Source organism: Trachypithecus francoisi, unplaced genomic scaffold, assembly GCF_009764315.1.
Source record: "Trachypithecus francoisi isolate TF-2019V2 unplaced genomic scaffold, Tfra_2.0 Lachesis_group2, whole genome shotgun sequence".
NCBI lineage: Eukaryota > Metazoa > Chordata > Mammalia > Primates > Cercopithecidae > Trachypithecus > Trachypithecus francoisi.
In genome coordinates this window covers 111,191,302-111,210,097 of record NW_022681465.1, presented here as the reverse complement: position 1 = coordinate 111,210,097, position 18,796 = coordinate 111,191,302, and the positions used below count along the sequence as shown (strand labels likewise).

The window sequence follows — 18,796 nt, the reverse complement described above, 5'->3', positions numbered from 1 at the left end:
CCGCACGTGAGTGGGCATCGGCGCGCCTGCGCTGCCTGTGCGGCCAGATGTGAGCCCTTCCGCCCCAACACTGCGGCGGCATGGGGCTTCCCTAGATCCTGCACTCCCAGCTGGCACTTTAGGGACTAGCAGGCGGCGCCCGAGGCCACCTTCCCGCCTCCCAGCCAACTGCGTGCCCTAGCCCCGGGGGCACCCTCCCCGACCTGCCATCCGGGGGACAGAGTAGGAGATGGAGACACGAAGCCAGAGGTGGCCAGTCTTGTACCTCGGCTGTGTGTGCCAGACCCCGAAGAGCGCAGAGGGGCAGACTGGGACCTGGAACACCCGCCGCCACGTGCCGCCCCCACCCGGCGCCCAGCCCAGCCCTGCCCGTGCGGCGCCGGCTACAGACAGATTAGCTTTATTCATGGACTCGCGGGGGGCGGCCGGGCCCACCCGCCCGGGACACGCTCACACGGGGGGATGGGGACTCTCCATGCCACAATCACAACACACGACGCCCGCGTTCGGACCGGGCCGGCTGGGGGCGGTGGAAGGGGGGACATGGCACAGCCTGGCTCCTGGTTTTGGTTAAAAAAAAAATGTTCTCGGGGTTAATGGGAGTGGGGCGGGGTGCTCTGAGGCTGCCCGGGGGCCCCTTGGAGAGCCACTGTCGGGGATGGGGAGGAGCCGTCGCTTCGGATCTTCGTTTAAAAACACATAGAACATGCTACATCCGCGCAGACGCTGGACGGGATGAGGCAACACTGGAGGGGCGAGGCTCACAGCCGCGGCCGCAACCCCGGCCCTGTCCACGCCCCAGGGTTGAACGTGGGCGGGTAGGACAGACAGATGGACAGACACTAACACAGGCTCGGAGGAGGTTGCCTCAGAGCGGAAGGAAGATCTCGTGATTGGGGAGAAGGAGTCAAAGGACAGCCCTGGCTCTAGGGGGCGGGGCAGGGACAGGGACAGAATTGTGCTGCTGGTGGGGGCTGTCCTGGGCCCCTACGCCTCTGGCTCATACTCCTGATATTCCTCCTGCATCACAGGGATGGGGGTGAAGTAGAGAAGAGCAAAAGGGAGGAGGAGTTGGAGACCAAATGGCCAAGCCCTGGCCCAATAACCCTCTCCCTCAAGGAGGAATAGTACCTTCCCCTTTTCCTGGGCAGGGGAGGAGCCTGGAAGTTGGGGACAGCACAGAATTCCTGGGCAGGGGTTCCTGGGGCCCAGCGCTAGACCCTATCTGCCCTCTCCTCCCTGCTCCCACCTCCTGGGGCCTGGGTTCTAGAAGAAGGGTGTCAAGCTCCCTGGCCCAACCATCTCATGTCAGGGATGTCCCACCCCAGCTAGGGATGGCAGCAATCATCCTGGATTCCCAAAGTCCCGCCCAGCCCTGCTGCCCCTCACCTGGGGTGGATCCTCATAACTCTCCCCTTCTGGCTCCATCAGGGGCTCAATCAGCGGTTCCTCAGCAGCTTCCTGGGCCATTTCCTCTGGCTGTGGGCAGAGAAGGGTAGGGCTGGTGAGGACAGCCAGGATGCCCCCCAAATTCCCACACTGGTTAGCTTTGGGCTGGTTGGAGTGGGGAAAGCTAGGGTGGGTTGGCAGAGCAAGGATAATTTCTAATTCAGTTGTTTATTTGGAATGCCTTGGAAGTGGGAGGGAGGTGAAGAGGGAAATTCCCCTGAATCACAGTTAAAGTGACAGTGTGGAGTGGGAGCTGGCTCTCCACAGTGCTCCCCCCATGCATGGCGGCCTCTGCACTTCCATCATTTGGATACTCAGTCACCAGCTTATGCCTCATCCTTTGTGTCAGGCTCTGTGCTGGGCATCGGGACCCCAGAGATAACCCTGGGGGTTCCCCTGGGCTGAAGGGAGCTGGAGGCTCAGGGACAGGGCTGGGCAGGGGCTCTGAGCCATTCCCCGCTACCTTCCACTCATCCCTCCCCCAGGCCCTGTGTGGCCTCATTTCTTTAGCTGTTGCTATTTTAAGATAAGCTGGAAGCCACAGCTCATGGTGTTGCTTGGATGTGTGAGCTAAGACTCTCCCCTCCCCACTGCGTCTGCTGCCCAGACAGGCGCAGACCAGCGGGCATGCATGTGGGTGGGCTGCCAGACACATGGCCAGACACCTGCAGGCGACCACATGTATGTGAACAAACAGGGGACTGAGCTGGCTGCACACACAAGCACATGCGACAGCCTGGGATCCATGTACAACCTGTGCAGGGCCTCATGTGGGCTGGCACACACCTGGGATCCAGGAGCAATGGTGCGGAGGAAAGCCTGCCCTGACCACATCTGCACCCTGGGTGTCCCAGTCCCATCCAGGCAGCGTCAGCTCCTTCACATTACCTGTCTAGGTGGGCCCTGTGGGTACGTGAGTTTCCAGCTCCTGACCTGGCTCATTTCCCCACTGCACAGATGGGTATGCCAAGGCCTAGGAGGTGGGGAAATGTTATTTTGCCCCCAAGTCACCCAGCTATGACCAGAACCCAGGGATGGAAGGGTTAAAATGGCATTAAAATGCCAGCTTGATAGCTGGGCACTGTGGCGCATGCCTGTAGTCCCAGCTACTTGGGAAGCTGAGGCAGGAGAACAGCTTGAACCCGGGAGGCGGAGGTTGTAGTGAGCCAAGATCGCACACTCCAGCCTAGGTAACAGAGTGAGAATCCATCTCAAAAAAGCCAGCTTGAGCACATTGTTTGGAAACAACCCAAATGTCCAACATGAGAAGAATGGATGTGTGCCTTGTGAGCTAATGACAGAATGGAATACCACACAACAAGAATGAAGAGCAACAATGCATACAAGAGCAGGGCTGAGTCTCACAAGCTTCCTGATGAATGGAGGAAGCCAGATACAGAATAGAAGAGCATGGACTTCATGATAACCTTTTTTTTTGAGACAGAGTCTTGCTCTGCGGCCCAGGCTGGTGTGCAGTGGTGCTATCTCTGCTCACCGCAACCTCCGCCTCCTGGGTTCAAGCGATTCTCCTGCCTCAGCCTCCCAAGTAGCTGGGATTACAGGCATGTGCCACTGTGTCCGGCTAATTTTGGTATTTCTAGTAGAGATGGGGTTTCGCCATGTTGGCCAGGCTGTTCTCAAACTCGTGACCTCAGGTGATCTTTCCACCTCGGCCTCCCAAAGTGCTGGGATTACAGGCATAAGCCACTGCGCCCAGCCTCATGATAACATTTACAATAAGTCAAAAAACACCCAACTAATTTTGTGCTGATATAAGCCAGGAAGCAAGGCCAGGAACAGTGGCTCATGCCTGTTACCACTCCCAGCATTTTGGGAGGCCGAGGTGGGCAGATCACTTGAGGTCAGGAGTTTGAGACTAGCCTGGCCAACATGGTGAAACCCCGTCTCTACTGAAAATACAAAAATTAGCCAGGCATGGTGGTGCACGCCTGTAGTCTCAGTTACTCAGGAGGCTGAGGCAGGAGCATCGCTTGAACCCAGGAGGTAGAGGTTTCAGTGAGCTGAGATTGTGCCACTGCACTCCAGCCTGGGCAACAGAGTGAGACTCCATCTAAAAAAAAAGTCAGAAAGCAGTTCCCCTTGGAGGGGGATAGGCAGGGCCAGGACTAAGGGGAGGTGGGTGAGGCTCCTGGAGTGCAGACGTCAGGGAGGCCTGGCCTCCCTCTCCTGGCCGTGCAAGTGAGACTCCATGAGCGAGTGCCCCAGACACCTCTTTTGTCTCCCCCTAGTCCTGGCCCTGGGGATAGGAACTGGAAGGGGTCACAAGGTGGGGTCCTGGGGGATAATGTTCTGTCTCGAGCTGGCTGCTGGTTACAAGGAGAGTTCCCTTTGTGAACATTTCATGGAGCTGCCAGTTTTCCGCATGTACATTGTACTTCAATAAAAAGTTCACTTAAAAAAAATCCCATAGTCTGTAATCCCAGATACTTGGAGGGCTGAGGCAGGAGGATTGCTTGAGCCCAGGAGTTCCAGATTAGCCTGGGCAACATAGCAGGACCCCATCTCAGAAAACAAACAAACAACCCCAGCCTGGCCACCTGGTAGCTACCTGGCATCAGGCAAGTAAGTGATTTTGCTTCTAATCTCAGCAGCCTTGGATGGGAAACAAGGCTGGTGAGGATTCCATGATGATGGATGGAAAGCAAGCTTGAAGCAGAGAGTCTCAGAAATGCAGACCCAGGGTGTGCATGAGTCCCCCCATGCTGCTGGTGGCCCAAGGGGCTGTTGTCTGGGTTATAACTCTACGATCTTGGGCTCCCTTGGGAGGGTAGCCTTGAGGCGTCAACAAGCACCAGTAGGAGAAAGGTGACCAGACAGAAATGATTCTTTCAACCACCCACATCACAAACAGCCTTGGGGCTGACAGAGAGGCTGAACCTGCCTCTCTCTTGCACCCCAGCTCACAGCACTAGGACTGGCCCTGTGCCATCACCAAGCAACTCCAGTGACATGGCCTGAGCTTATCCTCCTGACCACCTTATGAGGGAGGCAGGCAGGAACTGGGGTCTTGGGCAAGTGACTTCACTTCTCTAAACCTCAGTCTCTTCATCTGTAAAATGGGCTGGTTATGGTGCCATATAGGTACATTGTGAAGAGTCAATGAGTTAGTTCATGTAAAACATCTAGGACAGTGCCTGTTCATGAAAGAGATCAATGAATGGGAGTGATTATTGGTAACATGATTATAAGAAATAGGAAGTCATGGCCGGGCGCAGTGGTTCATGCCTGTAATCCCAGCGCTTTGGGAGGCCGAGGCAGGTGGATCACCTGAGGTCAGGAGTTCGAGACCAGCCTGGCCAACGTGGTGAAACTCCGTCTCTACTAAAAACACAAAAAATTAGCCGGGCGTGGTAGCAGGTGCCCGTAATCCCAGCAACTTGGGAAGCTGAGGCAGGAGAATCTCTAGAATCCAGGAGGCGGAGGTCATGCCATTGCACTCCAGCCTGGGCAACAAGAGCAAAATTCCGTCTCAAAAATAAATAAATAAAAAAAAAATAAAAAAGAGACAGGGCTTGAACTAGAACTTCTGAGTCAAGACCCTGACTTCTAACAGTGGAAGGAACCAACTATGCAAAATGGCAGGAGTAGAGGGCAGCATGGGGTCTCCCACAGCCTGGTGGATGCACTCACGCTGAACGTACACTGGTCACCCAAACCCAGTGCTGCAGAAGGAGCCCCCAGCCCCATGGAGGCAGGGTCTGCACATGTCCGTGGACAGGCACACAGCGTCCACAGCTAATGCCTGCACACACATGTCATGGGGTCCACCTCCAGGCACACCTGTGCTCACAGGATCCCCTGCAGGCAGACACAGACTGCTTGCGTGATCACGTGGCCACAATCTCTTGCAGGGCACTCACATTATGCAAACCCAGCTCTTTATATCCATGGTTCTCATAACATGCTCCCTGGAACCGCAGCATCAACATCACCTGGGTACTTGTTAGAAATGCAGGCCGGGCGCGGTGGCTCAAGCCTGTAATCCCAGCACTTTGGGAGGCCGAGACGGGCGGATCACGAGGTCAGGAGATCGAGACCATCCTGGCTAATATGGTGAAACCCCGTCTCTACTAAAAAATACAAAAAACTAGCCGGGCGACGAGGCGGGCGCCTGTAGTCCCAGCTACTCGGGAGGCTGAGACAGGAGAATGGCGTGAACCCGGGAGGCGGAGCTTGCAGTGAGCTGAGAGCCGGCCACTGCACTCCAGCCTGGGCGGCAGAGCAAGACTCCGTCTCAAAAAAAAAAAAAAAAAAAAAAAAAAAAGAAATGCAGATCTACCAGCCCCACCTCAGACCTACTAAATCAGAAATTGTAAGGATGAGGCCAATGATCTGTATTTTAACCCAGCCTCTTGGTGATTGATACACACTCAAGCTTTGAGAATATCTAATCTATATTATCTCCAATCTGCATAAGAGTCCTATTGTGTTCACTCACATTTTATAAGCGAACTATCGGGTTCAGAGATATGGTGGGACCTGCCCAGGGTCACGTAGCCAGGAAGTAGTGGAGTTAGGATTCAAACCCAGCTGAGGTTAGGGGTCGGTGGGTTCAGAGCTCACAACTCTTAATCCCCTTTTATTAGGGGGTCCTAGTAGGGGGATCTGTCTCCATGCACACATGAGTGGCCCCTAGGAAACACAACTGCACAGATCACATCCACCCTAGCACAGCTCCCACCTGCTCCAATCTGCCTCGGGGCCTTGGTACTTGCTGTTCCTATGGCCTGAAATTCGCTTGCCACACATCTCAAGGCTGCCTCTCTCATCCCTTGGGTGTCAGCTCAAATGGTTCTTCCTCAGAGAAGCCTTCCCAGCTAAAATAGCCCTCTCACCCCTTGCCTGTCTGTCCCATCGCCCTCTGTCTTTTCTCTGTAGCACTTACCCCGTGGAAAGCAGCCTGCCTGCTGGCTTGCGTTTTACTATCTTCTCCCACTACAATGTCAGCTGCAGGAACGTAGGAACCTATTCACTGCAGCAGCCTCTACAACAATTCCTCTCTGGCATGGATATTTGTTGAATGAAAAGAAATGAATGAACAATTATTGACACATGCAGACGTGGCCAGTAGTCATCTGGGTCACGCTGGCAAGCAGGATACACGCAGACAGCCAGGTCTGGGGGTCCCCATCACTGGGAGCATCACACATCACACCCATGCACGCCTTTATTCAGATGCATTCTGAGCTGAGTCTAGCACGGCCCTGCAGGATGGGAGGCAAAGTAGCTTGTGTTCCACGCTGGTGGCAGGATTGGGGGGGTGGGGATGGTGACAGGTTTATTTGTGTGCCTGGTGTGTGTGTGTGTGTGTGCGCATGTGTGGGTCAGGAGGATCGCTTACCTTCAGATCAGTGGGGAATTCCTCCCTCTTCACCAGGCCTGTGGCTGCTGCGATGTTCCCTGCCCCAGAGAACACAGCTCCTCCCAGATGTGAGGCCTGTTCCTTGGTTTTTTCAGCCACTGGAGCAGGGAGGGGGTTGAGGAAGGGGTTTGGGAGCAAGGGGGAACCATCGATGCCCCACCTTGTATCCCGGGACCTGCCCTTCCCACAGCGCATTCCCGCAGAAGCCTTGGGGGTCTCCCCCGCCCCTGCCCTCTGGTTCCCGGCCAGATCACCGGCCTAAGTGAGAGAAGGGGCTGGTGCCAGGGCTGGGCTGGTACCTGAAGCCACACCTTGTACCACACCTTCTCGGGTCTTGCTTCCTGCAGGGAGAAAAAGCGGCGCATTTAAGGGCTCTTTGCTGAGGGAACAGAAACTCCAGCACAGCATGGTGATGACAAAGTGGGCATCCCGTCACTGCCTCCTTGGTTCCCCACATCCTACAACCTGCACCCCCATGTTAACCCCCCTCTTGTCACTGCACTGGGCCCCCACACCTCTGTCTGCAGGAGCTGCAGTTCTCTCTTGCCTGATGCGATACCCCACCCCTCTAGTGGATGTTGGCTGAGGGCCGGTGCTGTGTAAGGTCCTCTGCCTGCCCCATTGCACTTCACTTTTCCCCAGCCCTGGGAGGCGGGTGCTGTTATTGTCCCCGTTTCACAGATGGAAGCTCAGTGTGGGTTCCGTCACTAGGAAGTGGCTGAACTGACATGCAAGTTCCGGCCTTTCTGACCCTAAAACTTCAGCTACCAACCACTCTAACAGCATGTAGCCCAGGATGGGAGGCAGGTGGGGGGTGGGAGTAGGGGTGGAGCTGGGAGGCGACAAAGCTATATATTTTGAAAGGTTCCCCTCGTGCCCAATGCAACACTGCCCACAGCCCACTGCTCCATTCCATTTTCTTTAAAGATTCTCTTCTCGGCCGGGCGCGGTGGCTCAAGCCTGTAATCCCAGCACTTTGGGAGGCCAAGACGGGCGGATCACGAGGTCAGCAGATTGAGACCATCCTGGCTAACATGGTGAAACCCCGTCTCTACTAAAAAATACAAAAAACTAGCCAGGCAAGGTGGCAGGCGCCTGTAGTCCCAGCTACTCGGGAGGCTGAGGCAGGAGAATGGCATAAACCCGGGAGGCAGAGCTTGCAGTGAGCTGAGATCTGGCCACTGCACTCCAGCCTGGGCGACAGAGCAAGACTCCGCCTCAAAAAAAAAAAAAAAAAAAAGATTCTCTTCTCCTAACAGGGGTGCAAACCCCTTCTTTTGGCCAGAGTAGGGGGTGTCAGGCTCAGGGTGGGTCTAAAGGTGATGTGCAGATTGTGACTGGCACCCATGGCATTGGCTGGGACTTCCTAGGAGGGTAGCAACTTGGTCACATCAAAAAGGCTGGGGGCTGCTGGGAAGGCCAGAGGGCCTGATCTGGGCTGGAGGATGACAGCCGGAAACGGGGCGGAGAGTATCCCGTCTGACAATGTGGCAACACAGAAAACAGTGATGGAGCCAGAACTGGGTGTCTAGGCAGGCTGAGCCTGGCAGGGGGTTGGGGTGAGAGGCTAGCGTGGGAAGACAGGGTTCTCAGGGCAACGGCCAACCAGCACCCAGAAACAGGAGGGGCAGGCTGCATGCTCCCCTTTCACTCCTCCCACAAAACATCAGTTTCCACCTACTCTGTGCCAGGCCCTGGACCAATCTCTCACTGTCTGAAGTGGGTAAGAGAAGAACAGATTCAGTTCCTGGACCTCAAGTAGTGGGGAGAGGACTTCCAGCCTCCAAGGACTGTGTGAGGAGGGAAAGGACACTGTCTGGGCCTTGAGAAATGGGGAGCAGATGGACATCAGAAAGGAAATTGCAGAGGGTATCCTAGGCCCAGGGACCCACTTAGACAAGGCAGAGCAATGTGCTTTCAGGACAGTCCATGTGCCAGGAGCCATGGGTGTGGTGGGAAACGTAAACTGAGGCAGGACCATGAAGGGCACTGAATGCCAGGGTACAGGGAGCCAAGGCTTTAACTTGTAGGAACTGGGGTCCATCAGGGGCTCCCAGGCAGAGGGAGGAACAGGAAGTGCCAATCTAAGGGGAAGAGCAGTATGGCTTGGAGGGGCTGAGTCTATTATTGGAGAGACAATGTCAGGGAGCCAGAGGCCAGCAGGAATGAAAGACCTTGGGGAGGAGGCAGGAGAGAGGCCAGAGCTGGTATCAAGCAGACATGCAATTTAGCCTTCTCCCAGTCTTCATTGCCACCGCCCTCATCCCTGCCACCCTCATCCTGTGGCTTTACCATCTCCCATCAGACCTCTCTGCAGTTGTTCTGTCCCCAGAGGCCCAAGTGACCTTTCTAAACTAATCACATCATGGCAGTCCCTTGCTTACAATCTCTCATGGCCATGATAACAACGTTTTGCCCTGGCCTGCAAAGGGCCCTCGTGAACTGTCTCCTGCCCATCACTCTGACCTCACCTCCTACCACTGCTTCCTGCCTTGCCCCCAGCTCACCCCAGGGCCTTTGCACCTGGCTTTTCTGCAGCCCTGCCCCCTCTTACTACTCAGGGGTGAGGCATTCTCTTCAGGGAGCCACTGGATGTCAACTCGCACTACTGAAATGCTCTGTATCACCATCAGGAGAGCAGGAACCATTCTTTCCTGTTCATTGTGAAACCCCAGCATTCGCAGGAGGCCTGGCACATAATAAGTGGACACAAAATATTTTTCAAATGGCCACAATCCAAATATGCTACGACCCTGGGCAAGTTATCCAACCCTGGCCTTTCTCCTGATACCAGCCGGTGGTTGCAAGGAAAGCGGACGGGGAGGAGAGATGGCAATGGTAAGACCACAGGAGTCTTGATGCAGGTGGACCTGGAACGCAACTCAACTTGGCCTTGGAGGTGCTGGAGGGAGGCGCCACAAGGGGAGGGGTGGGGCTTCCGACTCTATAAAGCTCGGTTCAAACCCCAGTTTCAGCATTTACCAGCTGGGTGACCTTGGGCAAGGTACTTAGACCTCTGGGAAGCCCAGTTTCCTTTATCTGTAGAATGGGCTGGAGCATTAAATGAGGAAATGGATGTTATGATATTTTACCCAGTACTTGGCCTACAGCAAGTGTTCAACACCAGGTAACTAGTAATAATGGTAATAAGGATAAGAAAAAGGAGGTTCTCTGCTTTCATCACTGCACCGGTCCCTGGCCTTTCAGCTGGAGCTCCCCTCATCAGCCGGCCCGTGTCCCCATTTCCGGATACAGACCCAGGCTTCTATGGGCTGGCTATGTCCCCCATGACCCCTGCTGACCCCGCCCCATCTGCTGACTCATATTCTCCTGCCCAGAACCCCCCTTCCCGGGACCCGGCCCCAGCTCTACACTCTTGGGGGATCCCCAGCTCTGCAGCCCCAGAAACCCCGCCCCTCGCCCACCGACGTAGAGGACGCCCTCCTTGGTCTTCTCCGCCGCCTCGGTGACCCCCTGCTTGGTTTTCTCCGCGGCTGCCACAACGCCCTCCTTGGCCATGGACAGGCCCTTCATGAATACGTCCATCCTGGCGACCTGGGGAGGGCGATACACCGGCACCGGTGCTCTGGCCCCGCACCCTTCCGAGGGACGTGGGTCCCCTCCTCCTCCCGAGACCGCGGCGCCCTTCTGGACCCTGAGCCCCCTCCCGCTTTCCCCCATCCCACCCCACTCCCCAGTGGGAAGCCTCAGGGCCGTGGAGAGTCCTAGCGTCCTTGAAACCCGGGGATGCGGGAGGGGCCACCGCCTCTGTTATCCGGGCCCTGCAACCTGCAGCCCCGTGGAACCGGAGTGCTGGTTCGGCGCGAAGATCCAGGACCCGCCTGTACACGCACCGCAGAGTCACACGGTCATGCACACAAACATACACCATGGACAAGCTCACGTGCACACACAGGACACGCAGACGCTCCAACGCGCGTGAACACCCCGACCCACACGGGCGCGGACACACGTCCCCACAGCCTCCCGGGCAGCTGCAAACACCGGAGCATACTCACATACTCCGGGGTGCACACTGACGTGCATCCCCGGACCCCCCTCCATTTTCCATCCTCTTCCCCAGCGCCCTCCTGCCGCCTCAGTCCCCTCTCCACCCTCATCCCGTTCCCCATCCCCGGCGCGCGGCCGCCTCACCTGGATGCGGGGCCGGGGCTGGGGATGGAGCGGTGGCTGCGGCGGGCGGACACAGGGGCTCCGCTAGGCCGGGCCGGGGTGGACTAGGGGCCGGAGCGGGGATAGGGCCGGGGTCAGCCGCCTGGGTCGCGGGTCCTGAGCAGGAGCGCAGCAGTGCCCGGGTCTCGGGTGCGTCGCCAGCCACCGCTAGTTCCTCCCGCCCTGCGAGCTCGCGCGCTCCGGCTCCGGCTCTGGCGCTGCGGCAGCTCTGAGCTCAGCACCCCGCTGGCGGCTGCGCCGCCCCCTCGGCCTGACTGACAGGGGGCGTGGAGGGTGACTGCGCGTAGCCGATGAGCCTCCCGGGGCGGGCCCTGGACGCGTCCCTGGGGGCCCCGGCCGTGAGACTCTCGTAGTCTGTTGGGAGGTGGAGGAGGGGGACAATGCGGCGTGCGAAGAGTGGGGAAGAAATCACGCAATTGGATTTGGAGTTCTGCTGGGCTCGAATCTCAGCTGTGCTCTTAATTAACCGTGGGACCTTGAGCTACTTGGTTCTCCTTTCTGAATGACAGTTTCCTCCTCTGTAAAACAGGAATGGTTAATTCAACGAATGTTTACTGAGCGCTTAGACAAGTGGTGCAGGTTCAAGGCTGGAGGCAGTGGAAAAGGAAAACAAGGTTCCTGGTCTGGGGAAGCTTACCATGGGGGTGTTTGTACGTGTGTGTGTTCGTGTGCTCAGCGGAGGAAGACAGGACAGAAAATAAACGGATCAACATCGAAAGCAACAAAGTCATTACAGCTTGTAAGTTGTGAAGGTAACGGTGATGTAACACGGGGACTAGAGGAGGGGTGCTTGAGACAGAGTGGTCAGGGAAAGCCTCCACCAGCAGGTGAATTGTAGAGACTCCAGAGAGGCACCATGGCACCACAATGGGTGAGGACAAGATCCATAGAAAGTGCAAATGCAAAGGCCCCAAAGCAGTACTGTGCTGACAAAAGACAGCGCAGCTGGAGAGCCAGGATGGAGGGAGGTGGAGAACAAAACCACATTTTTGTGTGCTTATGGTGGGGACTGTCAAAATGATCACAGAATGCCAGGCACACAGTAGGCCCTCGGTGCTATGATAGAATTATGCCCAAGAAGCTGTAGTATCCCAGAGGAAGGGAACTCTGACAGCTTAGGGGAGTCAGGAAAGGACATAAAAAGAGGTGACATCTGAACTGTGGCCTGGCAGGAAGGGGAACACTTCATCTAGCAGGCTAGGGAGAAAGAGAATTTTTGGCTATGGGTACAGCATGAGCAAAGGCACTGTGGCCAGAAATGCAGGGTGTGTAAGTGACAGGTAATTAGGTAAGGGGGCCACCAGCAGCCAGACTGCAAAAAAAAAAAAAAAAAAAAAAAAGAAAACAAAAGAAAAAGAAAAAGAAAAAGAAAAAGAAAAAACCCAACCAACCAAACAAACAAAAAACGTTCACAGGCCGCTGGTAGAACTGCAAATTGGCGCAGACATTTTGGAAGGCAATTTGGCAGTGTTTACCAAAAGCATAAATGCATGCGCCTTTGGAGCCAACAGCTCCCCTTCCAGGAATTGATCCCGTGTGACTCTAGTCATACATGCACACAAAGATATCTGTGCAAGGATTCACTGTAGCATGTTTTTTTGTAGCGAAAAACTGAAAATGATCTAAACGATCACCTGTACAGGACTGGCTAGCTAACTGTGGCATGTCCACCCAGTGCAGTGGCACACTATGGTTGGGAAAGATGTGCTAGACCCATGTGTGCTGACATGGGAGTGTGCCAAGATGTGGTGTTAAGTGAGAGAAGCAAGGTGCCAAACTGCAATGTGTGGAATGAGCCAATTTTGATACAAAGGGAATTATATTTTATGTATAAGTATTTATAATTTTCTATGTGTCAAATATATATTATATACTAACATATACATACTTATCACATACTATATACATTATACACAGACACTTTATATATAAACATACACATATTTATGGCTAGATATACAATTCTTTTTTCTTTTTCTTTTTTTGAGATAGAGTCTCCCTCTGTCACCCAGGCTAGAGTGCAATGGTGTAATCTTGGGTCACTGCAACCTCCACCTCTAGGGTTCAAGCAATTATCCTGCCTCAGCCTCCCAAGTAGCTGGGATTACAGGCATGTGCTATCACACCTGGCTAATTTTTGTATTTTTAGTAGAGACAAGTTTTCACCATATTGGCCAGGCTGGTCTCGAACTACTGACCTCAAGTGATCTGCCCTCCTAGGCCTCCCAAAGTGCTGGGATTATAGGCATGAGCCACCTCACCTGGCCACACATCTGTAATAATTTCTGAAAAAACTGTTAAAGGGCGTTGCACCTAGGAAATGGGACTGAGAGGGTTCCGGGAAGGAAGTTTCACATTCCATTGCCTTCCTTCCTGGTGCTGTTTGATTATTTTCCCTTGGATAGTATTTTACTTGTATTATTTTAAGAACTAGCGGCTGGGCGCGGTGGTTCAAGCCTGTAATCCCAGCACTTTGGGAGGCTGAGGCAGGTGGATCACGAGGTCAGGAGATCGAGACCATCCTGGCTAACACAGTGAAACCCCATCTCTACTAAAGATACAAAAAATTAGCTGGGCATGGTGGCAGGCGCCTGTAGTCCCAGCTACTCAGGAGGCTGAGGCAGGAGAATGGCGTGAACCCGGGAGGCAGAGCTTGCAATGAGATGAGATCGCGCCATCGCACTCCAGCCTGGGTGACAGAGCAAGACTCCATCACCAAAAAAAAAAAAAAAAAAAAAAAAAGAACTAGCATGGAGGATACCTATAATTATTTTTGGTCTGTCAGCATCAGAATTCCCCCTTCCCATGTTTAAAGGGGTCCCCTACCTTCTGAGGCAGAACCCACCTTCCCCTTTGAGAGATGACCATGACAAATAATTGCTTTCTCAGTCTTCCTTGCAACCAGGACATGTGACTGACAGGTGCAGCTCCAGACTTGGGACCTGAAGCTAGTCCCAGGAAGCAGCAGGGAAGGAGGCGGGGGTGTGTTCTGGTGTGGAAAAGTGGTGGTGGCAGCTCCTGCCAAGGATCATTGGCAGCAGTGACAGTCACTGTGGGAGTGTCCAACACCAACAGGACAAGCTGCACTGTCCATGCCCAGCATGGTGTTGGGATTCTTCATGGGTCTGCCTGGTAGTGGGATTTGGGGCATCATTTCAGGCTGTGTGGTCACCAATGTGGATTTTCTAGCTATCTTGGAGATTATTTGAGCCGTCCAGTATATATATATATATTTTTTAAGAGATAAGGCTTCACTGAATCGCCCAGGCTGGCGTACAGTGGCACATCAATCATAGCTTACTGCAGCCTCGAACTCCTGGTCTCAAGCGCTTCTCCCATCTCAGCCCCTTCAGTAGATGAGACTACAGGTGCATGCCACCATGCCTGACTAATTTAACAAATATTTATTATTTGTTTGTGACTTACTTATTTTTTGTAGAGATGGGGTATTTGTCATTTACTTATTTATTTTTTGTAGAGACGGAATCTCACTAGGTGGCCCAGGCTGGTCTCGAACTGCTGGCCTCAAACTGCTGGCCTCAAGTGATCCTCCCACCTCAGCCTCCCAAAGTGCTGGGATTACAGGTATGAGCCATCACACCTGGCCCATGAGCTGCCCAATATTTAATAAACTCCTTATCTGCTTAAATCACCCAGAAGTGATTGCTGTGGCTTGGGATTAAGAACTCCTGATGCCAGAGTATGAGATAAAGAAAGATGAAGGAGGATGGAGGAGCGGGGGAAAGAGGAAGGGAGAAAGAAGATGAAATGAAGCGTATCTGAACTTCAGATCACAGGAAACGGGAAGTCACTGAAGGACTTTAAGCACAAGAGACCTAATGAGATTTACATTTTATGGGGCCAAATGGAGATGGGTTGGAGGAGGATAAAACTGGCTGTAGAAGGATCAGTAGGGGGCTGGGGCAGACTCCAGAGGAGGGAAAAGGACGCCTGAATGACAGAAGCCCCGGTGGGGCTGGAGCAGGGCTGGAAGGAGAGATGTGAATATCACTTGGGAGTAACTTATTAGGTGTTACGGGAGAGGGAGAAGGACAAGTTGAGGAAGATTCCCAGGTTTCTGGGTTGGACAATGGAGTGAGTGATGCTGCTGCAAAATGAAATAGGCAAGAGGGGGTGGAGCAGCTTGGTGGGAGATGATGATGAGCTTGCCTGGGGGAATGATAGACAAGCTGGAGGAGGTGTCCAGCAGATTACTGAGTATCTGAGCCCAGAGCTCAGGAAAGCACTCCAGGCTGGTTTCAGGTACAAATTTGAGCCACAGTGTACTCAGAATTCTTTAACAAATGACACAAATGGCTCTCCAAGGTTGGGGCGGGAGAAGGGCAGGCGGGAAGGAATACCTACATTTGTAGTTTGCCAATGTCCGTGGGGTAAAATACACCCACCATAGTTGATTCCAAGCTGTCAGTGTGATGTCACTGAACAGAAAATTGGTTCAGTTATCTAGAATTTTCATGATACAGATAACGTAGATAAAAATAACCTTAAGAGCACAGATAACAGTAAAATAACTAGGAAGTTATGCGTTTTGAGTATTATCTATGTTTTTAACATAATTTAACTATAACTTTATATGATTTAATTTTTAACAATGTAATGGCTTTAACAACTGGCTCACACAATTCCTGAAGTTTTCTTTTTCTTTCTTTTTTTTTTTGAGACGGAGTCTTGCTGTGACGCCCAGGCTGGAGTGCAGTGGTGCGACCTCAGCTCACCGCAACCTCTGCCTCCTGGGTTCAAAGGATTCTCCCGCCTCAGCCTCCCAAGTAGCTGGGATTACAGGTGCCCGCCACCACACCTGGCTAATTTTTGTATTTTTAGTAGAGACGGGGTTTCACCATGTTGGCCAGGCTGATCTCAAACTCCTGACCTCAGGTGATCCACCCACCTTGGTCTCCCAAAGTGCTGGGATTACAGGCTGAGCCACCGTGGCCAGCCCAATTCCTGAAGTTTTAACAATTGTTCTTGTGAGCCAAGTGAGATCAGTGCCCCACTGGGTTTGGAGTCATTAGCATAGAGGTGGTGGCTGGAGTCACAGGGCTGAGTGTGATCCTCCAGGGGTGCATAGAGAGTAAAAAGAAGAGAGTGCCCAGAACAGACTCCTGAGATGCTGTAAACTTCAGGGGTGGCCAGAAGCAGAGTAACCTGGAGAAAGACTGAGAAGGCCCTGGCATTGAGAAAGAAAGAGAAGCTAAAGAGAGTGCACAGAGACCTTGGGGATAGCGATCGACTAGATAAATGCTAGAGGGAGACTGAAGGCGACCAGCAGTGGAGAGTCTGCGATGGACGGGCGGCAAGTGGGTAGTTGGGAAGCTGAATAGCAGTGAGCCCAAAGAAGGAAGGGGCAGCAGGGGATAGCTTGCAGGAGAAAGTGACATTCGAGCTGGGTTTTGAAAGATGAGAAGGACCTTACAGGTGGTGGTAACCATTCCCAGCAAGGGATCTAGCAGGTGGGAAAGTCCAGCGTGTCAGGTAACAGAAAATAGGTTAAATTCTGAGTCAGGCAGGAAGTTCGTTTGGCTGCTAGCACAGAAGCTTAGGCAAAGCAGGCATTTGTTCTTTCACTTAAACAAGTTCAGTGGTGGGCAGTCCACAGGTGGTGTGATGACTTCACAGGTATCAGGAACCAAGACTCCTACATTTCTGGTGTACCATTCTTAGTACATGAATTTCATCCAAATGGCCCAAGATGGCTGCTGCAGCTCCTGCCATCATGTCAATGCAGACAGCAGGAAGAGGGGAGGGGAGGGTAAAAAGAATACCTGCCAGTTGTCTGTCTTTTTCTTTCTTTCTTTTCCTTCCTTTCTTTCTCTCTCTCTCTCTTTCTTTCCTTCTTTCCTTCTTTCCTTCTTTCCTTCTTTCCTTCTTTCCTTCTTTCCTTCTTTCCTTCTTTCCTTCTTTCCTTCTTTCTTTCTTTCTTTCTTTCTTTCTTTCTTTCTTTCTTTCTTTCTTTCTTTCTTTCTTTCTTCTTTGAGACGGAGTCTAGCTCTGTTGCCCAGGCCTGAGTGCAGTGGTGTGATCTTGGCTCACTGCAGCCTCCGCCTCCCGGGTTCAAGCGATTCTCCTGCCTCAGCCTCCTGAGTAGCTGGAACCATGGGCACATGCCACCATGCCCAGATAATTTTTGTATTTTTAGTAGAGACAGATTTTCACCATGTTCGCTAGGCTGGTCTTGAACTCCTGACCTCAGGTGATCTGCCCGCCTCAGCTTCCCAAAGTGCTGGGATTACAGGCATGAGCCGCTGTTCCTGGCTAGATTCACCAATTATTAACATTTGCTACATTTTTCTCTCTTGCTCCATATGTGCTTCCCTCAGAAGAAGGGGGCACGGATACTGGGTCACCACTTTCTAGCAGGATGGATCCTTTCCCCCGCCACATACCCCTACCACCCTTTAGAGCACGGGGTGGCAAAGCTCGGGCTTGTGGGCCTCCAGTGGCCAGTCCCTAAACCTGCAAGTCCTCAGGACTTCTCACTGTTTTTGTTCTCTCTTTCCCCAGGAAATGGGCCTTTCCATTCTTTTCTTCCTCTCCCCTTCCTAGGAATGTACTCTGGAAGCTTCTCGGAAGGGAACATGACAAAAGGTGGGAAAGGTTTTAGAGAAAATCCTAGTTGCAGCAGCTGGAGCAGAGAGTTCTCTTAAGCGGATCCTGGGGATCCCAGCCCCACCTGGATTCTACAAATATCCAGATGTGCCTTTGTAACTGTGTGTGTGGCGCCTGGCAGATTAAACATTTAGCAACATTTCTGCTGTCCAGAGGCCTCAGAGTCCTGCAGGGCAGGCAGGACGGAAAGCTGAGAACAGGGAGGGGAATGGGGGACATTTACTGAACATCTACAATGCCAAGTACATTCACAGCGCCAAGTACTCCATCCATTATGTCATGACGTCCTCACAGCAATCCTTCAAAGCAGGCATTTTCATTCCCATTTTACAGATAAGGGAACTGATATCCAGAGAGGGAAAGTCACTGGCCTTTGTTCTTTTCAATCAGTCTTCCCTGAGTGCCTACCCAGTGCCAATATCATTCCAGGTACAGGAGCTGCAGCAGGAAATAAGACCAGTGAAGCGCTTGCCCCTCTGGAACTCAGCATTCTAGTAGTATGGGCAGACAATTCACAACTAGTAACCACAAAAGATGTTTCCACTGTGCTGCTCTTGTAAAAATCATCAGCGACGCTCACTTTGCTAAATCTATTGACCAATCCTCCCTGCTCCCTCTGACTTCTGAGTACTTCCCATAAACCAGATGCTGTTGTAGGCCCTGGGGACACAGCTGTGAACAAGAGAGGCCTTGGGGGCTGGGCGTGGTGGCTCATGCCTGTAAGCCCAGCACTTTGGGAGGCCAAGATGGGTGGATTACCTATGGTCAGGAGTTCAAGACCAGACTGGCCAACATGACGAAACTCTGTCTCTACTAAAAACACAAAAATTATCCAGGTGTGGTAATGTGCACCTGTAATTCCAGCTACTCAGGAGGCTGAGGGAGGAGAATCGCTTGAACCCAGGAGGCGGAGGTTACAGTGGGCCAAGATCGTGCCACTGCACTCCAGCCTGGGCAATAGAGCAAGACTCCGTCTCAATAAATAAATAAATAAATAAACAAATAAATAAATAAATAAAATAAAAGGGCCTTGGGGACCTTGAGGAAGGCAAGGGATGAGTAAAATAAATCAGTAAAATATATGGTGTGTCAGGAGGTGACAAATCCTGGGGGCAGTCAGGGAGGAGAAGCAGAGGAATTGCT

General features: G+C 53.0%; 1 protein-coding gene across 2 annotated transcripts; it reads right to left on the bottom strand.

The window, feature by feature from the left end:
- Positions 1-384: 384 nt before the first annotated feature.
- SNCB (synuclein beta) lies at positions 385-11,257 on the bottom strand. Of its 2 annotated transcripts, none has more exons than XM_033180090.1 (6): positions 10,988-11,257; positions 10,258-10,387; positions 7,132-7,173; positions 6,812-6,930; positions 1,390-1,479; positions 385-1,020 (listed from the first exon to the last, which is right to left on the bottom strand). In XM_033180090.1, the coding sequence occupies exons 2-6, from the start codon at positions 10,376-10,378 to the stop codon at positions 988-990; spliced, it is 405 nt and encodes a 134-aa protein (XP_033035981.1). In that variant the 5' UTR covers positions 10,379-10,387; positions 10,988-11,257; the 3' UTR covers positions 385-987. The 2 variants fall into 2 exon arrangements, with proteins under 2 accessions (XP_033035981.1, XP_033035982.1); XM_033180091.1 differs by having other exon boundaries at positions 7,144-7,173; positions 10,988-11,252.
- Positions 11,258-18,796: the final 7,539 nt, after the last annotated feature.